General features: G+C 38.5%; 4 protein-coding genes across 4 annotated transcripts; 2 read left to right on the top strand and 2 right to left on the bottom strand.

Annotated features, from left to right (window-relative positions):
- Window positions 1–585: 585 nt before the first annotated feature.
- BDBG_02583 (DUF647 domain-containing protein) lies at window positions 586–3065 on the bottom strand (the record flags this gene model as incomplete). The annotated part of the gene is made up of 7 exons (XM_002627866.2): window positions 586–1356; window positions 1423–1467; window positions 1586–1923; window positions 2002–2065; window positions 2128–2140; window positions 2364–2461; window positions 2901–3065. 7 exons carry the CDS (start codon window positions 3063–3065, stop codon window positions 586–588), a joined length of 1494 nt encoding a protein of 497 aa, XP_002627912.1.
- Window positions 3066–4033: 968 nt separating this feature from the next.
- Window positions 4034–4530, bottom strand: BDBG_02582 (uncharacterized protein; the record flags this gene model as incomplete). Its single annotated transcript, XM_002627865.2, has 2 exons — window positions 4034–4332; window positions 4449–4530. The coding sequence occupies 2 exons, from the start codon at window positions 4528–4530 to the stop codon at window positions 4034–4036; spliced, it is 381 nt and encodes a 126-aa protein (XP_002627911.1).
- Window positions 4366–5878, top strand: BDBG_16612 (uncharacterized protein). Its single transcript, XM_031724532.1, has one exon. The coding sequence runs from the start codon at window positions 5234–5236 to the stop codon at window positions 5621–5623; it is 390 nt and encodes a 129-aa protein (XP_031577171.1). The 5' UTR covers window positions 4366–5233; the 3' UTR covers window positions 5624–5878.
- Window positions 5879–5931: 53 nt separating this feature from the next.
- On the top strand, window positions 5932–7475 carry BDBG_02581 (RNA polymerase II mediator complex subunit Srb5). Its single transcript, XM_002627864.2, has 2 exons — window positions 5932–6852; window positions 6933–7475. The coding sequence occupies exons 1-2, from the start codon at window positions 6248–6250 to the stop codon at window positions 7270–7272; spliced, it is 945 nt and encodes a 314-aa protein (XP_002627910.1). The 5' UTR covers window positions 5932–6247; the 3' UTR covers window positions 7273–7475.
- Window positions 7476–13652: the final 6177 nt, after the last annotated feature.

Raw genomic sequence — 13652 nt, 5'->3', positions numbered from 1 at the left:
GAACGATGAACGATGAACGAATGATTATTCGGCCAGTTTAAAGGGTCTTCCTTGGAAGGTTTGCGCCCTGTGGGGTGCGTGGTTGCCTTTGTAGCTGCCTGGTCTGGTCTGGTCTGGTCTTGTCTCTGGCGGGAATGATGTTATTATTAATACGAGGACGTGGGTGGTGGTAGTAGTGGTGGAGTTGTGGGATATTATATCATGTGAAGTGTGAAGGTCCCTGGACAATTAGGGATTTATGACATTCGGTTGGGGGCTTTTTGTAAACAGTGGAGGTTCAGTTTTCTCATCGATGGAACCCATTTTTTCTTATCATAACCTTCATAAATATTGGAATGGTATCTGTATTTTTAAGTTCAGTGTATTTATTTCCAGGCGTGCGCTGGGGGTGAGAACACGATGGCCTCTAGAAACATGATAATCCCTGTCATCTCATCGAGATGAGGTGGCCATGTTGGTCTGAACCCCGGAAAAACGATGTCATCATCGAGACACACTTGAGAAAAATCACGTATATGAGATAGGAGACAATCAGATCGCATATGAGACAGGTTCCAGGAAGAAAAAAAGAATTGAAGTATACTTTCACTCCACGATCTGAAACCTCCTGGCTGGCCTGGTTTCCAGGGAGGGAGTGTCAACGTCCCATCCAGCATCTTTTAACATTGCTACCTGGCCGTTGAAGCTTGTAGAATGGCTATGGAGCGTGGACTCAAGAATCGAGAATATGGTATCTGGGTCGGTTAGGTTGGCGATAGAATCATCCTTATTCCTCTGCTGGTCTCGCCGTGAAGATTTTTCTCCATTGCCTTCCTTCCCAGACAAACTACCAGCCCCTTCTCTCAGGTCCGCGATGCGCTTCGCAACCATCAGGGCATGACTCCAGGCCTTGAGCTGTGATAGAGGTGTCACACTATTCTTCAAGACGATAGTTCCCCCTTTATCGCTGGAGTTGAACCACAGGATGTATTCCTCCTCTCGAAACAGATGCAGAAGCCTCCGGATATCAATGTTGATGTCACGAATGGAATTTACTCGGCCCCGAGAACCACACAGTAGCTCCTGGAAAGAAACACCTATCCGACAGGACCCCAGGGTCGCTGCGGATGCTTTCCAGCGGAGAACCCCATCGCGCTCGAATATCCTTTCGCATTTGGATGCTTGTTTTGGCGTGAGAACGCGGCCGTCTTCGAAGAGAGTTGAGAAGACGATGTTGGCTCGTTGGCGGTTCAAAGTGGTCATGTTAACTGAGCGCACTGCGGCGTAGTTTGTCGACAGATGGACTAGGAGGAGAAATAAGAGAGTTGCCCATGTTGCAAAGGGGGTGGAGACGCGTGAGACAACGAGGCTTCCGCACTGTAATCGTGCCAATTAGCTATAAGGAGCAATCAATGACCTTAGTTGTATGGGCTATCTACTTACCAGCATTCCTAAGAGCGATATTACTGTTTCTTGGCTTGAATCTTTCTGGAACTTTTCGTTAGCACTAGAACAAATGTAGGAGGAACCGTAAACGGGACAGGCCCATATTTCCCCGTATGTATTCCCCCAGAAGAATAGAATTAGCACGCTGGAAACAACTCACAGCATTCAATTCCCCCAAATTCCCCCATCTCGCAAAATGGCTACTCAAACTCGCCTTTGAACTCCCAGCAGCCACCCCACACAGCGCTCTCAAAACACTCGAGCAAGCCAAAACCACAATTCTCAGGTGCTTCGGAAACGCTGGCGAGAGGCAATCAAAGACCATCGCTGAGTCATTGAGAACGTCAGCAGCAAGCCTATACATCTTGCATTCGGGCTCGAGAGACGTCCCAAGACGATGGGCGAAGAGTATTGTTGCTATCCTGCCCATGCTGTCATGCAGGACGCTATGTAGCAAGGCTACTGTCGGGGATGCGGATGCATCTCCTACTCCAACGCCTAATAAAAATTGACGGAAATATTAGTTTTTGATATTTTGATATTTTGATGGATCGTGTACCTCGAGAGGAACAATACCTTGTAATACAGCCCGGGATGCCAATAGTCCAGCAATCGAGCTTGAGAACGCTTGCAGGGAATCCTGTACAGCTATGTGGTCAGATCTGAGTCATTTTTATAACATGATAGTGGTCGCACACATACATATATTTGATACCTTGAGAAGGTAGATATTCATAGGTGGAACTAGTCAGCTTCGGCCTCCAACAGCATGTGAGAAACAAGAGACAAAATGGAGATAGGTCATTCCGTCGAGTGAAAATAGGGGGACAACTACTCGCTCCTTTGTAAAACACGAGACCGCCAAACAAAACGAAACAGGAAAAGAAACAAGGAGCTTTGAACGTGGCTGTAAAGAAGAAAGGGCAACAGCAGCTCACTCTAGATAGTCATCGCTGACACTATGTGGGTATCCCACCGGTAGAAAAACATTCAACAGCGACGTGAGAGAAGACAATGATTCCTTTCGTGAAGGCGGCTAAGGGGTTAGATAGATATATAAAGGTTAGCAAGTGATATGGTAAGAGATGAGATGAGAGGAGAGGCATGCGGCTCTGGTGGTGAGGTTAGATATTTCCTAACTGGGCGCTGGGATGTGATGGATATCTTGGTATGGATGTAAGTATCTTACGGCCCCGGACACAGGCCAGACCGCCACAATGATTGCGGGAGGAAGAGGGTTAGTTAGAGCAATTTTGGTGTGGGGAAAGGATGCAGGGCATTACGCAGGGCCTAATGTTCTCATGGATAGATATAGTCCGAAGCGGAAATGCATGCGAAACAATGGACGTATGCATATCAGATGCATACTCGGGACATTTCCAGCACAGTACACGTTCGAAATAGAAAGTGGAAGAAAGAAAAACAAACGATAACTCTGTAAGTTGGAAAAAGACAAAGTATATATATAAACCTACAACAATATCTACTCTCCGCCTTTCACGGCGAATACTGTCATTCTCAGAAGAACCCGGGGTGGGCAGTTGGATTGGCTCCGGTGTTGTAGAGTAGATGTATGTCGCTGTTGTTGCGCCGATTTCATTCGTCTCCCTCACCGTTATCGCGCCGTGGACGGGTGGCATTGTGGTTTTCTTGATTGGTTTAACATGAGTTTTGTGTGATTGGATGCAAGTTATTTGTGGGGGTCTAAGGGAGGGGGAGGTGCTAGAGAAAGGGAGGGTGTGGTGCTTGGTGTTCAACTTTGCGCAAATCACTTATTGTTGAGGTCGATGTTGAGATTCTGGATTCGGAGAGGTTGGGGGGGATTGACTATTTTTCTGCGACGGTCATTTGCTGAAGCTGTGCTTCCGAGCTTGCTAGGGCTGCATAGGATAGGCCGGTTCAATGATGTCGAATTGGTGGTGCGGGAGAAGGTTTTCCCTGGTCGCTTCTTTTCTTCTGTTCTTCTTTTCTTTTTTGCCCCCCTCTAGAGGCAAGCTACGTCCGTCTGCTACTTGCTTGTGGTCATCCCGGAATAAATATTCGAAGGAGTAACAATAGTAGGTTTAAAGGAAACAGTAGTTGTAATAATGGCTGAGCAGATAGTACTGTACACCTTATCTGACAAGGAATGTAATTGCAGGAGAGAAGAACCTGGCCTACCAAAACAGTGTTCATAACAGAATTGGTCCCTTAACATCCCGAAGAAAATATTGACAAAATTGTGATATTTGATGACAAACAGACCAACAACGCCCCTCGGTAAATGACAAGATAGCAGCAGTAGCAAGAAGAAGAACTGAGTCGTATTATTCCATGCTCCCCATAACCTATGATACCGCGAGAAAAACCAACTTGCAATACCCATACCAGCGAAAATTGGTGATACAACAGCGGCGACTCGATGAGGATGAGAAGAGAGATGTGATATAGCGGGTATCGAGGACGGCGACATTGTCGACTGCCCAATGCCGAGGACCAGCCTAGTGGGATGATGCTCGCGGTCTTCTAGCGCCTCTGGGACGGCCAGAGGAACCGCGAGTGTCCTAGTAGCATTCATATATAGGAAAGACAATAATAATAATATATCATCCGTTGTAGCTCCATACATTCATGCAAACAAGCTAGCGCCGCCGGTCTCGACAGCATCAATCTCTTCCTGCGACCAGGTCAGGCGTCTGAATCTTTCAGGCAGCTCGTTTCGGTCGAAGTATTCGCCTTTTTTGGGCTCCACGGGCCCAAGAGATGCACCCGGTTGGCCTCCAATGGCACCGCCGTAGATTCCGTTCGTTTGAGCCGAGTGGTTCAGCGGGCCATGCTGCTGGGCCTTGGCTCTGTATTTCACGAACGATTCGGGTAGTTCGGGAGTAGGGGAGGCGGGATGAACGCGGGGAGAGCGGTCAATGGATTCTAGTGAGAGCACCCAGGTTAGTTTCTTTCTTCTTTCTTCCTCTTTTTCCAAGTTTCGACGTCGGAGGAGCGGGCTTTGATCTCCTCCGTCTGATTCCTTCGGGCGGAGAACATACTGGGAACAGAGCGTTTTCCAATGAACTTTATCAGCGGAGCTCTGGCAGCGGCTGCTTGCTGCAGAAGGGATGAAGCACGCATGGTAAGTTAGCTGAAGTTGAGAGGATTGAGTGGTAACTTGATGGATGCTTCGATCAGGGCTGGGCGGATTTTCAACGACGGAGGATGGCTGGACGGAACTAGCTGGCAGATATTGACGGGAGATGGGAAAAGATATAATATGTCCGATTGACCACTCTCTTGATCTCTGTCTCTTCTGCCAGCTGTGGAATTGGTTGTCTGCGGGGAGAGAAGAGGGAGAAGGGAAGAGAGGTAAAAGAGAGAGACGGAGAAAGAGAGAGACGAAGAGACAGGCGAGACAGGCGAGGGTTGGTGGTTCTGGTTGCTGGTAGTTAGTTAGTGGTGTTTTCGTTAATAATCGCGACCACCGCAATGAATAATCAGCACCCGATATAGGGGGCAGAGATAAGCTAGCGTTCCGTCAACTCTCGTGCTCTGCAGCCCGTGGCCCCGACGGCGGCAATCTTTGCGAGCTAGCTAGGCTTGCTTGCCCTCACGATCACACCGCCGAGGTGGAAGCTCTCACCCCCCGATTTCGCGAATCACAGGCTGCAAACCAGCTATGCCAACCAAACCTCCAAGGCCCAACGCCGAACTTTCCGAGCCGACTTTCTGCCCCGCCATATCAACAGCGAAAATACTCTGAACAGAGTACGGAGTATGTCTGTAGCTTATTATCTTCCCCATCCCCCCAGATGTCGGCATCTTGTTGGAGCTAATACTAATGCACGTGTCTACGGCACTGATTCTATCCGGTGGTGCCAGCATCATCAATGGCCTGATCAAGTCGTCGTCTGTCGTCGTCGTCGTCACAAAATTTGCTGGAATTACTTCATCAACCCTGGCAATTCTCCTGGTACAAAGACTCCATCCGGTGCCATTCTCGCAAAATATTTACATGCCTCTTCTTGAAGTTATCAGCTTCAAATCCTTGTTCCATAGTCCGGGAGTGGTGCTAAAAAAAGTCAATAATGTAACTAATCCCGCCACCGATCCCCATGTTCGTCTGGATAGCTCCAACTGGCTGGAACACCAATTACGCTCAGAGGGCTGCATGGATAAGTACTCCACTGCACGGCGCGCAGCGGGGATGCCACAAAATGCTCTTTTTTAACCCGCTGGTATCCTTCATGCGCTTAAAACTTCCAGTTGCATCCCCGTTGCCCATCCAAGCTTGCGTGATCGCCAAGAAACGTCGAGCTTCTTTGGTATTTCATTGGGTAACTTTTCCATAGGGCCAGATGCATACATCCATGGTTGCTGTAATTAGAAGTCTTTCTACTAAACCATCCATGATTATCCCTATTATTATTATTATTCCTTCTGGTAGATGTAAATAAACACGGCATAAAAAGACCCTCCGGCTCGGCTACCGTCCGCGAGTAAATCACGTGATGATACTCCGGGTCCACTTGACAGACACAAAATTTAGTTGACGAGAGATATGTGAACAATAATGATACGCAACTAGTTAGTTAGTTAATTCACACAGGTTTTGTTCTCTGCCGTCAATCATTCAGCTTATTTTCTCGTGTCCGATATTCTCCGCTTCGTCTGCCCAGCCGCCGCCAACACACAGTCTTCCTATTGATTACCTAGCTCATATCATACCGGAACAGAGCCCTTCCACCCTTTGCCTTAGGACTCGACGTCTCCATCACAACAGCACCATAATAATAATACATATAGAATAAACCCACGAGCAAAAATCTTTGGGGGAAGTACACGTCGATATCACATGCATGAACTACTGCTCTTCTCTCCCGTCCCAGCGAAGCAACATCATGATTTGCTGCAACAGCTCTCCGGGCTCACTGCAATGCAGCCGACCCGCACCTTTGAGAGACGTCTAGTTTTCAAAGCATACAGAAAACCAGGCTTCATTAAAACACGCCCGGGTGGAAGCCAGGACGTGCAAGCTCCCGAAACACAGAGGCTGAATAAGCTCCTGAATGGAGGCCTGTACTATATCCAGGTCGTGGGCAATGTGCAAGAACGAGACTTTGGCTCCATGCCAGCTTCTTCTTCTTCTTCTTCTTCATCATCATCATTACCTTCTTCCTCTGCTTCTTTGCGATCAGATGTTGTCACCCAAGGTACGGGTGCGGGCGGAGACGGTACTCAGCAAGGCCAGGGATCATTGTGGTCATCGACGCCAATGAATCATGGAGCTGCTACCGCTGCCGTGAGTAAGGGTTATGTAGCGGCGAATCAATCATGGAGATTGGAGTTTAAAGATACACCAGAGGCCGGAGCCAGATCTGGCGTCACGTCTCGGTTTGTAGGGACTGCGAATCTCCCTTCTAGCAATATCCTTCCTGAGATGACTGCTTGGGGGTTTGAGTGCGTTCCCCCTCTACCCCTTCCCCCCTATATTTACATTTATATCTCCGCCAGGCTGAGCGCTAACTTGTTCACTTTAGCTACGTCTCTGAATATGTTGTTGAAGGCCATACATTTGTTTTGGACGACACTGTATTATTTCTGCACCGTGTGCTAACATTCCCACCAAGTGCTGATGGCGTTGGTGGTGGCCCGAAAACGCTGACGCCAACTGAATATCTTCCTCCCTTAGATAAAATGGTGCTGCTAGACACGAGCGGTGCATATGTCCTACAGGCCTCTATTACGGTTCAGGACAGCGGGAATCCAGACATGTTGAAAGCGAATTCTCAGCGACTATTGGGATTGAAGGAACATTTGAAGTCTGTCGTGAAGCTGGAGCCTGAAGATCGACTTTCTCTTGATACCAGAGTGAAATAACAGAAAAGGGAAGAAAAAGAAAGAAAAAGAAAGCATTTTTTCCCTTTATGCTCTCATGGAATCTGTGGAGGAGGCGAGCTGGCTGATGTTTAACTTCTTGGGATCTTCAAGCGGGTTGCAGTGATCGAGACGGTTTTCGCGAATGGATAGCTCCATTGAGCGCCGCCGAAATGTACACCTCAAAATTTAGCGTTGATATTACTGTTACTAGCCATAATTTATTCATGACTGATGCCTATGATATGTACATTCTTCAACCCTCCATGCGCTGTTCCCAAGCGTAGGCAACTAGTAGCCTACCACCTGGAAGTAATTGTTGATGATTACTACATCTACCCTAATCACGTGCCACCCAACTTTGTTGGTGATTACTACACCTACCCTAGTCACGTGCCACCCCAACCTATCCATTTAGTGTAACTCGCGTAGTTAGATTACAACACAATAACATTATTCTTCAAGAGGTTATGAAGCTCTTTTGCAAGCAATAAATAATCACAATAACATGCTAACTACATCTTCACATATCATTACACATGTCTAGATGTTTTTTATTGATTAATTGAACTCATAATTAATCTAAGATTCAAAGAGATATCTGACTTAATAAGAGAATATATATCTTTAAGATGAAGAAATGAGAAAATATCAGAGCAGTAAATACAAGATCACAGATTACTATTAATATTAATAATAAATCAGAAGATAACTTCAGAAGTATTTAAATTAGATAAAATTATTATAGAAGAACAGTCTGATAAGTTTAATATATATAAAGACTTAGTTAAAGATATCAGTGAGATATCAGATAATATAGAGAGCTTAAATAACTGAAATAATAATAGCTCAGTGAGTGAGAAGACTTATATAAGACTTAAAATTATAAGACTTCAGTATGAGATTGAGTGAATAAAGATCAGTAGAGATGACTCTGTAAATAATAAAATAAGAACAGATCTGACAGAATATCTTCAATAGAAAGAGAAGATATCTATTATAATAAAAGTTCTTAAAGAATTCAGAAGTTAAGTAAGACTTATTAAAAGATTAATAGTTCTCACTGAATTTATTAACTACTTAATATAAAGAGAGAAAATTCTTTTGACTGTAGAATAGTCTAAAACTAATAATATTCTTAAAGATAATAATCTTGATAAGAATATTATTATAAATATATAATATTTCTGAAAAGAATATAATTTTTAATTATATAATTATATATAATCTGTAATTATCTTACAGATTAAAACTTATTTCACTATACTTAAGAAGTTTAAATTATTAGCTTATACTCTATAAACTATTATAGAGAATAACTTTTTTAAGAGATCTGCTATATATAGAACTTATTTATTTAAAGAACTTATTAAAATAATCTTTAAAAGTAAAGAATCTGACAGAGCTTTTATTAAATAATTAATTATTATCAGAACTGATTATATCTGTCTGAGATATAAGATTAAAGATATTATGTTTTTCAATAGATTACTGATAGAAGTTAATAGAGATTAAGTATTCTTTATAAAGAATAGAATGAATCAGATTGATAAGAATAATTCAAGATCTTTAAAAGAAGACTTTATAAAATTATACTGTGATATACTTCTATATCTTTCTACTGTAAAAAATAGTAGTACTGAATTCATAAAAAATTCTGTGAATAATACTTAAGATAAGAATAAGAAAGATAAGAACAAAGATAATAATAAGAATAAGAACACTGAATTCAAACCTGAATATAGAGATAATAATACAAGAATCTGCTATTATTATTAAAAGATTAATTATATTCAGACTGACTGTTGAAAGAAATACTCTGAGAAACATTCTTCAAACTTTAATATAAATAGAAACAAGAATAAAGATAAGAATATAAAGAATACAGATACTGCTTCTATTCATAATATTATAAAGCAAGTATTTTATATTAAAGAAAAGATCTATATAAGTGATTAGATAGAAAAAGATATCTGAATTCTAGACTCTGAATTAGACACTTATATCACATTTTATAGAGATCTTGTTATAATAAAACCTTAGAAGATGAAAGTAATATTAAAAATAATAGATAAAACAGTAGTCTCTGCTACAGCTATAGAAGATATAAAGATTTCAGTGAAAGAAGTAAATATACTGTTAAATAATATCTGCTATATTCTGAAGTTAGAAGTGAATCTCATGAGTATGAGTAAGCTTATATATCAGAGTTATATCTATAAGCAGTTGATATATAAGAATAATCATACTATATTAATTATATCTTCTGACTGCATGTTCTTATTTATAGTAAGATTAAATAAGAATGATATCTATAAGATAAAAAGACTGATTATATACAGAGACTTGATCTGATTTATTATACTTAATAATGATTTTAAATCTGTGAATATATTACAGATGAAAGATGATACAATATTAATACTATCTGAAAGAAATGATACAAAGATTATAGAACTTACAATGATATAATAATATTAAAAGCTAGAATATCTGAATTCTGTGAATATTGTAAAAATAATAGTAAATTCATGACTAGAAATAAGAATAAAGAGTAATAGAGTTTTGTCATTCTGTAAGATCTGTATACAGATAAAAATAACATATTCAATCTTTACATCTATAATATAAGCTATTAAGCTAATAATGAGATTCTTCATTAATCTGATAGAGAATGAAAAAATACTTTTTAATGAGAATGACATTCTCACTAGAGAGAGTGTAAGCTACTGATTAAATATAATAGATAATATAATCTATTATAGATAAGTAATTCTTATAATAAGAAAGAGACAATCTACTGCAAGATTAATAAATTTTATTATAAGTATTAAAATAACTATATAATATTGAGTTGAAATTCTATACTAAGATAATGAAGAAGAGTTCAAAAGTCAAGAACTTAAGATCTACTATCAGAGTAAAGAAATAACATATGAAATGACTACATCTGACATATTATAATTAAATAACTCAGTGAAATGCACAAATTGAATAGTTATAGAAAAGATATAAAATCTACTATTTAATAGTAAATTAGAAAGAGAACTTTGAGATGAAGTAATACAAGCTGTAATCATGATAATTAACACATTCTCAATATTAATAAAGATATTTAAATGTAAGAAAGAAACATTACTTATATTTTTTAAAGTGTGAACTGAGATGTAATCTTCTGTTTATTAAATACAGAGATGAGGGTACAAGATCTACAAGAAGAATTTGAAAGTGTTGAATAAGCTCATAAATAGAACTGATAATAGAAAATGACAGCTGATTGAATATCAAGAATTATATCAATATTGTGTGTGAGATTCTGTTGCATGTTGTCTTGAGATTGTATGAGATATCATATTTAATGAAGCTCTTGACATGAGTGTAAATACATCTATAAATACAGTGAGAAAATTCAATGAATTGTCTAATGAATTAAATATTCTGAATGTCAGAGAGAGATAGCAGCACTGCTTACTATAATATCTAGTGAAGAAAAAGTCAGATATTTTGAAGATAATTATCAATGAGAACTTAGAGAGTGTAATTAATTCAATCTATCTTCTAGATAATGAGACACAGCTTATTATAAATAAAGAGTCTGAAGATCTTATTAATGAGAATGATTCTATTCTAAGTATTCTGACAGACTGATCAACTACACTGACAGAAGTCAAAAGAAGTTCAAACTGAGACTATTGACATGAGACAATGAAAAAGAAGATTAAGATATTTAAATAGAAGAAGATATATATTATTGTTGAGAAGACTCTGAAAATGAATATTCTTATAGATAAATGAGTATATGATTGAAAATTCAATAATAAGAGAGAAATCATTCACTTTAGAGCTCACTGAGTAATTAGAGAGTTCTTACAACAGCAGAGTATTTATTATATAAGATTGTATACTGCAGTGATATCAGGGTCTACATCATGCAGTCTATTCACTATATCAACTGTCAAAGAATGAAAGATTAAATCAATTGATTATGTATCTGTGTTTTTGAATAACATACTATCACAGAATGAGATAATCTATATACAACTGCTCACAGATGTTAAACACAGCAGAGAGGACTTGATAAGACTACTTCATCAGAGTCTATATAAAATGAAGCAAGCTGTGAGAGTATGATATTTTCTAGCAATGAAACACCTCATCATATTAAGATTCAAGATATCATCTTATGATAGCAGATTTCTATATCACTCTGTTCATAAGATCTATCTGACATTGCATATTAATGATTGTTGAGTGATGAGATCTCAAGAACAGCAATTAGACTGAGTATTAAGAGAGATTACAAAGAGATTTGAGACAAAGAATGTTAAAGAGATCAAGTCATATCTTAAGATAAAGATCAAATATCAGAGAAATGATGATCTAGCAGTTACACAGAGCTGTTATATTGAGGAGATTCTTGAAGATTTTGGCATGAATAAGATGAATCCTGTGAGAATCTCTATAATGACAGGCATACAACTGGAATTTTCATCTGATGAGAATGATGAATTGAATGATGACTTTACAGCTATGAGATATTGTCAAGAATTGAAATCATTGCAGTATTTAGTCTCAAGCAGTCAGTCAGATCTGGCATTTACAGTCAACTATCTCTCACATTTTAACTTGCATTCACACAAAGCATGTTAAGCAGCATTGAAGCATGTTCTACATTATGTCAAGAAGATGAAAAATCATGGCATATTATACAAGAAGAAGATAGAAGATGGCCTGAGTTCTGTGACATACTGTGATTCAGACTGAGCAGGGACAGATTCTTAATACAAATCAACTATCAGCTACATTATATTGATTAATGAGTCACTGATCTCATGGCAGTTGCAGAGACAGATATTTATTATCAAATCAATCACAGAAGCTGAATATATTACAGCTAGTGAGACAGCTTGTGAGATAATCTGATTGAATGATATGTTATATGATACTGAATTGATAAATGATGAAAAAGTGAAAATATGCTTGCATCTATGAGTTGATAATAAGAGAGCAATTGATCTAGCAAAGAAGGAATTCTTAATGTGAAGGTCACATCATATCAAGATTAGATATTATATTCTTCATAATTTGATTGAAAAAGAGGAAATCATGATGAAACATGTTAGTTCTACAGTGAACATAGCTGATAAGCTCACCAAGTCACTGATGAAGCCTGTGTTTGAAGATTTTATCAAAAGAATTGATTTGAAAGAGATTAGAAAGAAATGATTGAATGATAATAATGATACAGTGAATCAATGAATTTTGTATGTATTTCTTGATTTTTATGATTATTGCTGTACAGACACCTTTCCTAATGAGGAAATCAGGGTCTGATTCATGTAATTAATTATTATTGCATTTTTGAAAGATTTGAGAATGAGAGAGGCCCCGAGTAGCAGCTTATTATAGATCACAGTGTAGCAAGGGAGAGTGTTGATGATTACTACACCTACCCTAGTCACGTGCCACCCCAACCTATTCATTTAGTGTAACTCGCGTAGTTAGATTACAACATAACAACGTTATTCTTCAAGAAACTTATATATAGTTTCACTCTAGATAGGTTACAGATAACAACATTATTCTCTAACAGGTTATGAGGCTCTTCTATGAATAACCACTGATAATATGTTAATCATATCTTCATGTATCATTGAACATGTCTAGATGTCTCTTTGAATCTATGATTAATTTGAGATCTGACTGAATACTACATTTAATGAAAGAATACATGTCAGTGCATAGAAAACAGAATCTGAAAGCACTGAAAGTGTAACAGAGAATAAAAGTGAGCTTAATAACATCTATAATAAATGAATTTAATAATGATTTTGAAGACCTGATTGTTGATTATATTATCAGAATATCAAATCATAAGAATAATCTATATAAATGTGATATAACTTCTGCAAGTGAGATAACTTATCTAAAGTTGAAGATAATGAAACTTCAGTATGAAATTAAACAGATGAAAACTAGCAGAGTTAATGAGACTCTAACTGATAATAATAATACTGTCAGTGTAGATCTGATGCAATTTCTATAAGAATAAGAAAGAATATCTGCTCTGATAAAGGCTTTGAGAGAGTTTCAAGATTAGATTAAGTATATTAGAAAATCAGTTACTCTTACAGACTCTGAAAACTATTTAATATGAAAGAAAGAAATCTTACTAATAGCAAAGCAATTTTATACAGTTAATATCATAGCAAATCAGTTCTATGAAGAATGTAAGTAATAATATATAATAATTTTGAGAAAAATGTAATATATAACTGTATAATTATATATAATCTGTAATTACTTTATAAATAAAATCTCATTTTACAGTACTGAAGAAATCTGAGCTGTCAGTCTACACTTTATAAAAAGTTATAGAGAAA

The sequence above is a fragment of the Blastomyces gilchristii genome (assembly GCF_000003855.2).
Source record: "Blastomyces gilchristii SLH14081 genomic scaffold supercont1.3, whole genome shotgun sequence".
NCBI classification, from domain to species: Eukaryota; Fungi; Ascomycota; class Eurotiomycetes; order Onygenales; family Ajellomycetaceae; genus Blastomyces; species Blastomyces gilchristii.
This window is presented reverse-complemented; position numbering and strand designations above follow the sequence as displayed.

What these genes read in the sequence shown, in the direction of transcription:
- BDBG_16612 (XM_031724532.1), top strand. Translation starts at nt 5,234, where the DNA reads ATGCACGTGTCTACGGCACTGATTCTATCCGGTGGTGCCAGCATCATC.
- BDBG_02581 (XM_002627864.2), top strand. Translation starts at nt 6,248, where the DNA reads ATGCATGAACTACTGCTCTTCTCTCCCGTCCCAGCGAAGCAACATCAT. An exon ending in ATGACTGCTTGGGGGTTTGA is followed by an intron (nt 6,853 to 6,932) that starts GTGCGTTCCCCC and finishes TGTTCACTTTAG; the next exon opens with CTACGTCTCTGAATATGTTG.